The sequence below is a fragment of the Xiphophorus couchianus genome, chromosome 3, assembly GCF_001444195.1.
Source record: "Xiphophorus couchianus chromosome 3, X_couchianus-1.0, whole genome shotgun sequence".
NCBI lineage: Eukaryota > Metazoa > Chordata > Actinopteri > Cyprinodontiformes > Poeciliidae > Xiphophorus > Xiphophorus couchianus.
Genome location: NC_040230.1, coordinates 19,140,384 through 19,155,369, shown reverse-complemented (window position 1 = coordinate 19,155,369; position 14,986 = coordinate 19,140,384). Strand labels below are relative to the sequence as shown.

The following is a 14,986-nucleotide window of genomic DNA, read 5'->3' as shown; positions in this document are numbered from 1 at the left end:
TATCAGAAATTCATTTGTGCAAATCATCCACAGTCCACCCCTGATGCTCTGGTAGCGCAGCTCCCCTCTGTAAGCATGCATGATGGTTCCCTCCTTGCAGAGGCACATATGCTCTGCGGCTTGCAGTGGCACAGATTCCATTTGTCAGTGAAGTCCTCATCAGAGCCTCAGCACTCCCCTGTGCACTCCCAATAACCATCCTGTCTATGGTGGCTCCCTAACTGTAGTCACAGACCAAAAGGCTGATTTGTGATAAAAAAAAAATTGGCATTTAAAGGGTTAACTGCTCACAGCCATTTTGTGTGCTGGACTCGCCATGAAATGGTGGCTCCTTACCTAGTGCCGGTCTACTTGAAAACCCCTCCAGTGGAGTAGGGTTGTGCAAGGAACGGATCACAGAAAAATTACACACTGGAAGAAAAAAAAAATCCTAAAGCTTCCTTCTGACTCCGATGAACAGAACCACACAGCTGTAAATGTTCACCCATATTTGCACATAATTTAAGCCCACAAGGATAATTGAGGTATCAACTCGAGATCAGCTGATAAATATTAAAAATTCACTTTTAAATTGAACTTTTATCTATTTTTTCCTCTTTTCTGATCAAAGCAGGCCATTTAAGCCACAGCAATTGTTCACAAAGCGGGGCAAGAAAATGGTTCAGTGACGAAGCTGACAGCTGGGTTGCTAACTTTAACGTATATCATGACTGAAAACTAGAATTTAAAATAATTAAAAAGTTTGTGTCTGTGTTAGTATTGGGTCAGTGTTCCCTTTTCATCTATGCGACCCATTTTAGGGGTATTTTGTCAGGTCGAGAAAAAAAGGACATTGAATTCCACCCCACCCCATTGATCTATGATTCTCCTGGCTGGTTTGGAAGAGCCAGTCACGTGAGCCCCTCTCACCAGTTGCCCCATAGTTTCTTCCTTGCAGAAGGCATATAGGCACTTCAGACTCTGGTGAAAGGAGTCCTTGGTTCAACAAGGTCCTTTCAAGGACTCCAGTGCTGCCCTGTACCATTTCCCAGCCATTCAATCAATATTTCTCCAGTAAGTGCAGTCACTGGATACCTGGATTAATTTGTCTGGATGTCTGGTATTTAAAGGACTAAGTTGCACACAGTAATTTTGTGCATATGACCTTCCATAAAATGGAGTCTCCTTTTCTACTGTGGGTCTTTCAGAAAACCCCTACAGTGATATCGGCATGTGAAAAAATGTGGTCACAAAAAAAAGAGAAAAAAAAAGTACAGTGAAGGAACACAATCTTAAATCTCGACTTAGATGACTAGGAAATGATAGATATGCTTAAAGTTCTGTAACCACACAGTTATAACTTTTTACCAATGTCCACATCATTGTCTTTGACCCAACAAGGGTCAAATAAGTCACTTAAATTCCACATGATCTTCATCCACCATATGCGTACTATGCACTTATACTTTTTCCTGATGAAGTGGGACCACACCAGCCGCTGTAATGTAATGTAAAAGATTCATCCAGAGAAGGAAGAAAAAGGCTCACTGAATATGAAACAGGCTTGAATAACCACCCTTTATATGCAAACCAATCCATAAAGTATTAATTTGCATCATTACAAAGTTTCCGCAATGTTACTAAATTATCAGTTAGCTGAATTGCCAGTTCGACAAGGGCTGCACAGTGGCGCAGTTGGTAGCACCGTTGCCTTGCAGCAAGAAGGTCTTGGGTTTGATTCCTGGCTTGGGGTTTTTCTGCATGGAGTTAGCATGTTCTCCCTTTGCATGTGTGGGTTCTCTCTGGGTACTCCGGCTTCCTCTTACAGTCCACAAACATGACTGTCAGGTTAATTGGTCTTTCTAAATTCTCCTTAGGTGAGAGTGCGTGTGTTGTGGATGGTTGTTTGTCCCGTCTGTCTCTGTGTTGCCCTGCGATGGACTGGCGACCTGTCCACAGTGTACCCCACCTCTTGCCCAAAATGTCTCGCTGGAGATAGGCACCGTCACCCCTCCCAACCGCACTAGGGACAAAGGTGTAAGTGGATGGATGACAGATCAACTAGATCCATTTAGGGTTTCTGAATAGAAAAAGATATTGAGGTCCAACTGTAAAAAAAAGTTTCAGAAGATCTTGGAACAGACAAATTGATAGCATTTCTCTTTTTTTTTGTTTTAAACTAAACTGGGTTCGGAAAGAAGCCCCTCCCACATTTTTAAAGTTTTGGAAATGTCCTTTCCATTACATCACTGAAAAGACCAAAGCAACTCGTCATTTACTTTTTACTTTTATAACATGCAAAAATAATTTAAAACTTCAATCTTTAACCCTTCCTTGCAGCAAGAAGATCCTGGGTTTGAATCTCAGCCTGGGGTCTTTTGTTTCTCCCCATGCACGTATGGGTTCTCTCAAGGTACTTTGATTTTCTCCTACAGATCAAAACCAAGTGTGGCCTAAAAAACCCCAATGTATGTGTGCGTGCGCAGGGTTGTTTGTTGCCCTGTGATGGATTGGTGACCTGCAGGAGGCAGGGTACACCCTGCAAGAGGCAGGGTACATCATGCAAGAGGGATGGTGAGAGAGGGACCAGCCTGCTTACAACCTTGCAAAGACAAGCAGGCATAGGCAATTGATGGTTGATAGCCTTTGATGGAATTAAAATGTAAATGACCAGTATCTGTCCAAACCAATAAAACCAATAAAATATTTAAATTTAAAGGACTAAGGACTAAGTCATATGGCCTAATCCAGGGGTGCCCAAAGTCGGTCTTGCATCCTGCATGTTTTAGTTCTCTCCCTGGTTTAACGCACCTGGATCAAATGATGGCTCGTTAGAAGGCCTAAGAAGAACACTGACATGCTGAAAAGGTTGTTGGTACTACCAGAAAGAGAACTAAAACGTGCAGGATGCTGGCCCTCGAGGACCGACTTTGGGCACCCCTGGCCTAATCTTTCCATTAGCCCATATGGCCCAGCCTATCACACTCTGGAAACCTGAGAGCTGTGGTTCCATTTGGGGCAGCCTGGCCAGATCTCTTTCAAGTGACCTGTGGATTGCTTCATTGGCCCCGGGCCGATAATGGAGATGAGTCATCATTCAGCTCTCTCAATCAGAGGTTGTACTAGATCAGGGGTCTGCAACTCCAGGTCTCAAGGTCTGGTGTTCTGCAACTATTAGATGTGTCAATGGTCCAGCACAACTGAAACAAATAGCTGAATTGCCTCCTCAGTATAAAGTTACGCTTTCCAGAGTCCTGCTAATGATCTGATTATTTGACTCAGGTGTGTTGAAACAGAGATCCATCTAAAAGTTGCCGAACGTTTGCTCAACTAACAGTACACCAATACTGTTTTGAAAAGAATGCTATGGGGAGACTTACAACGAACATTTTACTAACAATCCTAGTTATTCTTTTCCTTTACAATCTTGCTTGTACAAGATAAGGCCACTTGACATTTCTGAATTGCCAGATCAAGTTCACTAAAGACAACTTTAAGCACAAGCAGAAAGTGACCTAGCCATATTAAAAACTCTACCCTACTGATTTTATTTGTACCAATCATCCCTTATGACTAGGTAATATCAAAATATAAGGGTTCCACTGTTAAGTGGGCTCTCATTCTAGTGCAAAACCAACATATTCCATGTTCAAGCCATTTTGTAAATTCTTTTTGACTCAAAATCTTAGATGAAAAGCTAGATGCACTCAAGTTTTAAACAGCATTTTAATTGTCGTATGTCTCTTGCAACCGAGCATAGTTTTAATACTTGAAGTGGTTTGGTAGAAATCAGTTTGGTTTTAAACTACATGCAGTCTTTTAATAGCTCATTGGTCTCCAAAAGTACAGACATGGTTTTTGACAAAAGTGGTTCTTTTGGGGCACAGCAGCAGCACAGGGGCAAAGCGCGACCCATGTATGTAGGCCTTAGTCCAGATGTCACAGATTCAAGTACCAGCCTTATGACCTTTGCCGCATATCTTCCCTCTCTCACAACCCACTTTTAAAGTGGTTCTATTCTCTGCCCCAGCCAAGACACTAGTCTTTTAGAGCTACAGCCAGGCTGGTGAAGATGGAAATGTAACTGGTTTGGTAAAACCTCCCATATGGACTGTTGCATAACTACTGCTATTGCACCTGCAGTAGGGTAATGACAATAAATCACCTTAACGCACAACGCTTAACGCTTTTTAGACCCGACAACAGCAGTAAGACATTTACTGGTGTAACCTCAATAATCGTGATAGCTCAGTTCAACTCAATTCTGCGTTGTGTGAATAAGGGCCAGGAGACAGGATGAGATGAAATGGTTTTTATCTGTATGGAACAGGATAACAACTGATCAGGAATCAGGTTCATCACAGCGGGTACAGCACCTTACGAGGAATAGTATTTCATGTTAGCATCAAGCTAACATAACATTTTACCAGAGCGTTAAACTCAGTGAACCTACCTCGCTTTCATCTCTCATGAACTGGCAACGAGATATCTGTGTTCAGTATATTTAACACTGCCAACCACCAGGAGGGGGTGCTGTTTCATCCATTACACATGAACCCAAACTTGGAAGTAATGACAAGTGGAATTCTATACAACATTAACTATGTTACACTGGGCCTGCTCCAAAAATGGCAAAATATTACATTATCAACCTAATGGCTGCTTTCAGAAATTTCCAAACAACACTCAAAACATTGATCTTAAGAGGATTCCTTATTGCCTCAGTGACATTTGTGATTGGTAGCTGGTTCACATTCATTACATCTCTTGGGCGTAAAGAGATGTAGTCACAAACCAGAGTTACATAGTCAGTGTGAAGTTATGGATAGTGGAACTTAGGCCACATTTTTCCAATTATGCTGCTGTCTGTACTTCATTCTGCAATGCCAGCTCCATTGTGGAAGCACGCATCATTAAAAGATACCGTCTGCTGCAGAGATTGATATGTGAATGGCCAGACGTGGTTTGAAGAGTAGCTGGTGTCTTTATCATGCCACAGTAATGCAGGAGACATTTTCCCTACTACTGATACAAACAAACCTGAAAGAAAGAATGATCATCTTTTGAAACTTTCTTCTACAAAGGCTGCAGCAGATCATTAGGCAAATGGTTTTATAATAGTAACACAGTACTTTGTTTGGTAAAGAAGTATACTAATAAAGACATTGATCAGAGCAATTCACAACATTACCTTGGGTTACGTTTGACAGTTCCAGGTTATAACTACAAAAACATCCAACTACAGAACAGAACCTTGACGCAGACTCAGGCAAACGGAAACATTAGCAAAATATCAAAACACTCAGTGGTTTATCACCACTGAAAGAAACAAATATTTACTTTAAATATTTAGCCTGAAGACCTATAATAACCTATAGGTAATAAAAGGAGCTACTTACCCTACTGTCTTGTGGTGTGCTGCTTCTGCTTTGGATCTTACTCCAAGGACTTTTATCAAATCTTACGGGAACAAAGGTCAAAAGTCCCAGCTCTCTAAAATGGACCAGCGTAAATTATTCTTGAGGCATCCTTCCATTACAACGGGTCTTCACAGCATTATTTCGAATTTTGATTGATCCAATTTGGACTTGCGTAGTGTTTCCCCTACAATTAACCAAAGCGGATTATTTGCCCCCAAAGAATTGATCACAATCACAGTGTAGTAATTGTGACATCATACCATGTTGTGAGCAATTACTGTCTGTATGTGGTTGCTCTTCTACTTTCAGCTCTCAAGCTAGGTTCATAGCTGACACATTGAACTGGGAAAGACGATGTGGCCCTAATCAGCTGTAATTGTAGGTGTTAACTCCGAATTTTTGTCACTCGCAGATTGCTCCAAACTGCATGGTTTGGAGCGGGTTCACCAGTACCCATATTTATATAATCCCTACGAGGGCTCCTTTTTGTATAACATAGGACCAACGTGTGCATCAAATATAACAGCCGTATTGCTTGCTCAGCTCACGCGAGCTCAAGGCAAACTTTTAAAAGCAAGACTAGACTTAGCTTTTACTCTCCTCCCCCTGATACATATCACAAAGGTGAAAGTATACAAAATAGCTCAAGTGCAGAAAAATCCAGTCATCACTGAATAAAATCTTTTTGACTTAAGCTTGGCTGTATGAGGTGTAATACTCCCCCTAGCTGTACAAGACTGAACTTGATTAGGAACAACATACTAGATAGTTTGGTAGAGACAGAAACATACAGTAGATAAAGATCGAGACGGAAAGATACAAATTTTAAAAAGAAATCACGATCTTAGGCCTGTCCCGATAAACGATAAATCAATTAATTGTACGATAAATTAAAACTATCAACGTCATTTCAATTATCGGCATTATCGTCTCTTCCGCCTTTTTCTCTTTCTGTTAATGACACCGAATGAAAAAAGGCTCAACTCCGGTGCTCTCCACTGACCCTCCTTCCTCATTTCCTTAGTTTAATGCCCAGCGCACACGACACGATCTTACAGCTGTCGGCCGATTGTCGGCCCATTTTCAAAACCTGACAGACACATTAGCCGACAGAAATCCTAGGTATAACGGTTCCATCGGTTCGTTCCTGCCGTGTGGTGTCCAACAATGGGCACAAAATAATGGCTACAAGTTCAGTTAACTAATTTTAAAACCAGACATTAATCAATGCTTTACTACAATCTACATGCAATGCATGTTGCTAGTGTCAGCGTAAAGTCCTGACTGAATGAAAATCATTAGAACCTGTTTATGTCACGTTAACGAAGAACAGCTGAAAAGTTACCGGGTTTATCAACTGCGGTAGCAATTTCGCTCCAACTCCTCCCCTTGTCATTTCTATATTCTTTGCATGTTGAATAAACATTAATGTTGTTTCCACACATCATATCCAATGTCCGCTGGACTTCGGGTTGCGCCGTGTCAGCTGTTTGGGATTCCCCTCCGTAATTTCCCCTCAGAAAACACTGAGGAGAATCCGCGCTTTCTGATTGGCTACCTGTCACATTCAACAGGCTGAGTTAATATCCCAGTGGGGAAAAACCCCTGATTTGGATCGGAGCGGCAACGACGATCTACCATAACACACCACACAATCTTAGAAAGACCAACGTTTTAAGATTGTTGTATGGGGAAAAATGGGAGCAAAAAATCATGTAGTGTGAACTATTGCATCAGGTAGTCGTTGTGCCCATCTTCTCTATTTAAATCTAATTATTACTGAAGGGCAACATAATATACAGACTTCATAATCTGCAGTCTTTAGGTTGAATGCAGTATTTATTTTCACTTTGGCTTTATGCTGTTTAGTTTTTATCAAGTACATTTTTTGTTAATGGAGACTGAGAATCCATTTTGTTTTTGGTTGTTTTGTTTATTTTGTTTATCAGTTCCAGTGTTAAATATTCTTTTGAAAATAAAGTGTATCTGTCTTTGGCAGGAAATCGCATGCATTATTACATCATTTCCATTACATCAGTGTAAAAAGGTCTTCAAACAATATTATCGTTTATCGCAATAATTTTTTGAGACAATTAATCGCTCAGCAAAATTTGCTATCGTGACAGGCCTACACGATCTTTAAAAAAAGAATGACCTGCTGATTTCAAATTTGTCCAACAAATTACATTGTGCTAAATAAAGCTGCTAAGTTTTTAACAGTTTGTTTGAAGTCTTTGCTACCTTTGTGTGTACGACGTTATATTTTGAATTCCTAAAAAGTAAACTAATTAAAACTATTTCCAACTAGACATAAAACGTTGACTACATAAACAGAAGCAAATCAATCTTATTGAAAACCGTGAGCATTTTTTATAAACTCATGGCAAAAAAATGCCTTCACCAACCACTAAATTCTGAACATAAAAAGTTTGAGTTTATGGCACAAGTTCTTCAGTTTCCAATATGTGAAATTACTTTAGAACATGTTTTAAGAAAACTGCTACCAACCAATAACAGCCAGTGCACTCTGCCATTTGTAAATGATATACCATTATCCACTACACGTAAAAACCCCTGACCAAATTTTGACAAACATAAAAAAGGCTGCTTTAGCATTTTACATATAGGCTTCCAATAGCATAATGCAATTCTACCTCTAGATCTGAGCTGATCCCATGTGGGGTAAGCAGTGGCTTCCCTAGGAAGTAGTGGACATTATGGTGAAGGAATTGAGAACTTAATTTACTAGCATCTAAATAAGAATGAGCAACCCAAACTAGAGTAGATGTGCCATGAATACCTTGATTGCATATGGAATGAAAGTGGTACACTAGAAACACATTTTGGTTTTAGTTTTAGTCTGTCACTACAGAAAATAGGGACTCAAAGCAAAACGTCAAGCACTAAAGCATGTTATCTTGATCATTTTAATGACAATCTAATGTTTGACAATGCTGTATTTTAAAAGGATGAATATACGCATACACTTAAAAATATTCCAATTCCATGATGCGAGTAAAACAATGAAAGAACTCTACTGTAATGTATATCACTAAAAAATACGAGAAGCCAGCTGACCTGCAATCCAAGTTGGAGGAAGAACACTAGCGAGTTAAAAATAGTCTGCCCAACTTCTCAATATCTATTTGAAACAAAAGTATTTTGTACACTCCCCACCCATACCTTTTGTTTCTTATACAATAGCTTTCACTTCCGAGTCATGAGAAGCCTGGTGCTCAAGAAATGTGTCCAAACATGAGAATGTCTGAGTGCACTCAGTGCATTCATAAAGGGCCTCAGAAGAACTGCCTTTCTCATTTTGTTTTTGGTCCATAGCATCCTCCTCTATGTCTTCTAGATTATCTTTTTTTAGCTCCTCGTGTACAGTGTTTCCTCTGCCAGGAGATTTCTGGCCATCATCTGGTTCTTCAGGGTCCAGGTGATCTTGAAGATGAACCTCAGGGGATGAATTCTTCTTAATATCAGCTAGACTCTTGAGAGACTTAGTGGGCTCTTTCTTGTGATAGCGCAAATGTCGTTGGTACACACACAAAAGTCCAAATTTCTTTCCACACTCCTGACATTTGTAGTTAACTCTGCCAGCTTTTCCAGTTTGCTCTGTGGAAGTCTGTTCATTGTCAGAAGATCCTTTGATGTTGTCCTCGGGATTGTTGGCCTGTTTCTCATCATCAGCAGAATTAGATAAAGGCCCACTTTGTGAATTTGAGTGCAACAATTTTAAACCTTCAGTTTTGTGGTACATGATCACATGTCTTCTTAAATCACAGCGCTGTGGAAAATGTCTGCCACAAAATACACAAGTGTGCATTGTGCCTTTATGATATCTCATGTGTCGAGACAAACTACTAGAGTGATTGAAAACTCGGTGGCAATGCTTGCAAGGATGAAGTTTTCCATTTGGATTAGATCCTCTCCGGCTGGTATTTGGTGGCATAACTCGTTTTATGGGCTTTTGATATTCCTTATTCATCTCATCTATTTCCTCCTGAGTTTGATGTGTGACATGATGCTCCTTTAGAGTTGCTAACCTCTCAAAACGATCCCCGCATAGACCACATCTATACGGCGTGAATGTGGGCTGCTTATTCTTTTCAAGACTGCCATCTCTTGAGATTTTTCGTCCTCCGTTCCTCGTATCATTGGATGGACCATTGGCGTGGCAGTTTACAAGCTCCCCATCATCAGAATGCTTTGAATTCTCTTCAGTTTCAAAATCAGAGTCCAACTCCACATCAAGCTCCTGTCCCTTGCAATGATACAACGAATGTATTTGGAGGTCTGACATCCAAAAGAAAATCAGCTTGCACTTGTTGCAGGGATATGCCTTTTCTGACTTTTTGTCTTCCTTACTTTCTGGTTTACCCAAAGCCTTGGGCATGGAGTGACTCTCTTTTTGATGAGCATTGAGCGCATCAATTTTAAGGAATCGTTTACCGCAGTGACCACAACATCTGGTTTTTTCATTGAAATGGTCCTGAAGGTGTTTCTTGAGGTTGCTTTTATCTTGAAAGATCTTGCAGCACAGAGTACACCGAAAGCCCCTTTCGGAATTCCCATATTGCTGGTGACGGTGCAGAGACTGTGTCGTACTAAAAGAACGATTACATATTTCACAACGACAACGGTTCTGCTGAAACACGTCCGAGCTCAAGCCTGGTGGCTTGGGTCTTAATGAGTCTTTGTTTGAGAAGGGCTGCGAGTTCTGAGTTGTAGTAGTTGGCTTAACAGGTGACGGCAAAGGTGATGAGAGTCTTTCGGGAGGAATAGGTGCGGAAGAAGAATTTGAAGAGCTTACAGAATTCAACTGAGGCAAGCCATTTACAACAATCAGTGTACCATTTTCTTGAAGCACATATTCCTGAGGAATATCAAATCCATTAGATGAGCCATCAAAGGAAAAAGACTCCAAAGGTCCATGATTAGACATGTGGGCCAATATACTGGCGTACTGACTAAACCCATCACCACATTCCGTGCAGATGAAAGCACTGGCTTCTCCTCCCAACTGCGCTGAAGCAACAGGTGACTGTTTTTCCATGATAAAACTATTCTGTCCGTGTACTGATGGCATCACTTTTGAACCTGAATATGCTGCTAAATCTCTATACACCGATGGGCAAAGATGTCCTTGGCAATCAGTGAAGGTTCTTTGTCCAACAAAATGATGAGATGTCAGCTCCTCAAGTCTTTGACTTTGTAGCACCTGGAGAAATAAAGCAAATGTATATGAAAACCATTGATATGATTTTGGTAGTTTCACACATTGTTTAAATCTAAGTGAAGATAGCTCCATTTAAAAATCAAAACCAAAACCATATGGCTGTACAGTATTTGCTAACACAAATCCCAGACTCTCAGTATAGATGACAGAAGCTGTGACGTGGAAGCATATAGCAAACCTTTTAGTAAAACAATTGAGAAACTACAAGTGTCAACGACAGCCACCCTTGACCTTCCACAAATCAACCACTCAAGATGACCTCACAATGATGCAATTCTTACACAAACATTAATTTTATGGTGTTACAGTCTGCAGACACCATAGCATTTATTTATTGAGAGGGTGAATAGTTTTGATCAGAGGCATTTCCAATTACTTGGGGGGCCATAGCTCTTCTAGCTGGCTGGATTTTGTATTTAAATCTGGTGACAGCCAGTATGAGATTTGGCCTAATATGAGAAGAGAAGGCAGTGAAGGAGGAGGATAAAGAAAAATAAAAATCTTATTTGTCCTCCTCCTGCTCTTCTTATTCTACACTTTTAATCAACAACATCCCCCACTCTTCTACATTTCCTTTTAGGCTAAGTTCTGTGCTGGTCTTCACTGCATTTTTAGCTGAAAGTCAAATAAATCAGAAGAGTTACCAACTCTGAACTGACAAATATGTCCACTAAACACAGACAACGCAATTTTCCACAGAGTTCGTAAAGGTGGAGTGAGCGTGTTCTACTAATCACTGTGCTGCTTTCATAGGCCCTCAGACAGACGGAAAGGCCCGTCAACAGGGCAATGCACTCTCTTAGGAAGTGAATTCGGTCACGATCTATAAGTCGCGACCGAACTATGCCTGGCATGGTAGGTATTTCACTACCTACCGTGCCACCTTGCTATTCGATCTATAAATGCAATCAATAAATGCAGTGTTGTGATTCCTTTGCCTGTTTTGTTTTTGCAGGAATGTGATGCCACACGTTTGAACCTGCAATAAATGCAATCAAATTGGCACAGAATAAGTTTCCCTTTTGACAAAACGGTTCCAACGAACAGCTACAAATAGAAAGTATTCAGAGCAGCTGGACTTCAACACCGCTTATTGTCTTAGTCTTTTCAGAAAAACAGAGATGACAAGAAGGTGTCCAAGTGCTGGCTTGAAAATGTTTTGTGAACTAGGCTAGCAGTGACAGAACTACCATCAGCTATAAAAAAGCCCAACATGTGCTGTCCTCTTCTTAACGCCCACTCACCTACCCAGTTTCATGGTTTCTTCCCTTGGGAGCTCTAGGTGCAACAGTGAGAGGTTACTTTTCACTACCTACCATGCCACCTTGCTATTTTTATAAATAACACAGAGATAGGGAAAGGACATATGTAGTCTGTGTAGAATTAGTTGTTGCAGACCATGCTAGGCACTGTGGTGAATGTTTGCAAAGTGAAATAAACATGGTTTTGCTTAGCTTACTGCAATCTATATTGTCATCACATTATCCCACAATGATACTGTGTGCTACATGGTTTCCAATATTACGCAACCATAAGCAATGATGGATTAACATTTGCAAGCTTCACTTTGATCGCTGAAGAATCGGATAAAAAAAAATCTTTGATGGAGAAATGGTGGTTGATCACTCCAATAAACTCAACACCTTTTGAGTTAGAACTGGTTCTCTACTGCCCACTGGCACTGCAACTATAACCAATGTTTTATCATTATCCTATTTTTCTGTATTGAGAACCTTAGCACCAGCATTACTTCCCATTCATTGTCAGACTGACTTCTCTAAAATGTTCTGACAGTTCTGCTCAGGAATGAAATTGCCCAGTTTGGGACCAATCAAAGCTTCTGTTGTACAGGATGACCAGGGTTTCATGATATCAAGCTGAATACTTTGTGATAAACAAAGAAGCAATATATGTTTTCCTACATATATTGTAGCAATTAAACATCTGCTAGCTAAATATTAAATCAGCATGTAAAATGCAAGTTCATAACACTATGAATATGTGGACAGGTCGCCAGTTCATTAAAGGACAACACAGTGAACATACACACTCATACATTACTCAAATTAATTGAGACTAATTAATTACCCTAACAGTCACATTTTTTATATTGTGGGAAAACGCTAGAGTACCCAGAAAAACCCATGCATGTACAGAGAGAACAAAAAGTCCATCCAGACACCAGGTGGGAAAAATCAACCCAGAACTTTCTTGCGGAAAGCTAACAAAGCTAACAACTGTGCAGCCCAGCTGTACAACCTTCAAGTGTTTTTTTTAATTGAAGACATATCAATTGAAGTAACAATATGTCAGAATCACAACACTAGAATTTGAAGCAATATAATGATGTGTGCTTTTGTTTCTGATACATGTATACACCACTGAGACCTGCATCAAAAATCCAAGTGTTTCAGCTGCTTTGCTGGATATCCCAAGTTATTGGCAACTTGGGACAAGCTGCTAGTAACTTTGCCCATAAATGTCAACTCAGCTGTCTGGCAAGCTTCCTTCCCATGTTTCAGGTGTAAAAGTGAACAAGAGACTTTAAAAATAAGTGTTAGTGAAGGCCCAGACCAGGGTCCCCCCAGAAAGTTTGTTAAGCCCAGTGGTATGGACACTATGGCAGTTTACTAGCAGTCCACCATGTTTTTGTGTTAAAAAATGCTAAAAGTTACAAAAATTTGGAGATGCACAAGTCTACATCATAATTTGGAAATAATAGCATGCGAGACCAACAGGCAGGTGCAGGGACAGAGGACTCAGTTCAATGCGTCAACTATAAACCTAGCTTAATCTGACTTTACTGTCAATGTTACTTGTAAAAAAATAATTATTTAAAATAAAACACTTAGACTAGTGGTGGGCCAAGTAAAACCTGGTGGCCTGCCAGGCTTATAATACACTGGGGGAAACCCTGCCAGACAGAGAAGAGTGGGGGCTTTTTATGAAAACAATATGCACAATTCAAATTCATTAGCAAATTTACAAAAAAAAAGAAGCAACTGTCTATAACTTCTCCAACATTCTAATGATTGAGAATATCTGCCTTCCAGTTTACCCGATAGCCTGCTATTTTAACAAAGTTTTACACATCCAAATCTTTATTGGAATAAAGTTGGGCATTTAATTCTTGGAGCACTATATCATTGTAAAACCATACTGAGTTAGGCAAGTGCATATTTCTAATTCTGCTCACAATTCTTCAAACTTTATCCAACTATTGCATACAGAATCTCTTGTTATGGTATGCTGTGTGTGTGTTTTTCTATCATCAGTCTACAGCAACGAAGAGAATTTCAGATTGTAAATGATCATTCTAACTTGATGCTTTACATGTACACAAAGGAAGACCTGGTGAGCAGAATTTATGTGAGCATTTAAGTGCTTGGGATGTATGACTAAACTATGTAATTATAATCTAGAGAGTCAATGATGTGGCTAAACGTAATCTTTCCTAAACATTGCTTAATTCCTTTAAAAATATAAGATCTCAAGGCAAACCAGATTTAAAATACATAACCTCGCACCTGGCAGATGCACAAATGCATGCAGGTTTCATTGTTTAGATTTCTAAACGTGACACACAGAAGGTGACGCATATACGGTGTAAAAAAAAAAAAAAGTTCCACTATTTTAAAGCCAACCAAGCATAGACATGATTTCCAAACAGTTATTAAAAGAGAAATCTTCTTGACATTAATGTTTTTACAGTAAAAGATTGGCGCTTTCGGCATTGCTGCAGCTATAATTAACAAGGACACATTGTGCACGGTAAAGCAATCAACGTTTACTTTATTTAAGCTGGACTTAACACACAGCACAAGACGACACAATTAGCAGGCAATAATCAGCGAATGAAAGTGTAAACCCAGAAAAGTTTACGTTGCTTTAAGCCTCCCATTGGAGTGATAACTCGTGAGCTTATTGTGATCGGAAAGGCTAACTTTAGCTCCTGCTAGCTAACGCTACACCTGGAATGTGGAGACGGTCGGTGATTTTATTTATTAAGAGTTAGACAGTTAAGTTACTGAAACCTAATTCCAACTATCGGCTAAGTTATGACTTACCGTGAAATCTCGTACATCACGGAAAACGGTGACTAACAATATATAACGCCCAGCTAAAAACCGATGTGCAACGATAGCCTGTTAGCAGAATCAGGCCCCGGTGGAGCTGCGCCTCCTTCTTCTTCTTCTGTTTCCATCTTCTCACAGTGTAACCGGTCATCAGAAGCATTACCGCCGCCTTGTGTTTCTTTGGGGGTTTAGACAAACATCAGAACTGTAATCTACAGTATTTTTCGATATGCTTTTACGAAACGGTATCACTAAAACTTCACTTCTTC

General features: G+C 40.0%; 1 protein-coding gene across 1 annotated transcript; it reads right to left on the bottom strand.

The window, feature by feature from the left end:
* Positions 1-8,308: 8,308 nt before the first annotated feature.
* Positions 8,309-14,862, bottom strand: LOC114142236 (zinc finger protein 2). Its single transcript, XM_028013386.1, has 2 exons — positions 14,709-14,862; positions 8,309-10,623 (listed from the first exon to the last, which is right to left on the bottom strand). The coding sequence occupies exon 2, from the start codon at positions 10,489-10,491 to the stop codon at positions 8,593-8,595; it is 1,899 nt and encodes a 632-aa protein (XP_027869187.1). The 5' UTR covers positions 10,492-10,623; positions 14,709-14,862; the 3' UTR covers positions 8,309-8,592.
* Positions 14,863-14,986: the final 124 nt, after the last annotated feature.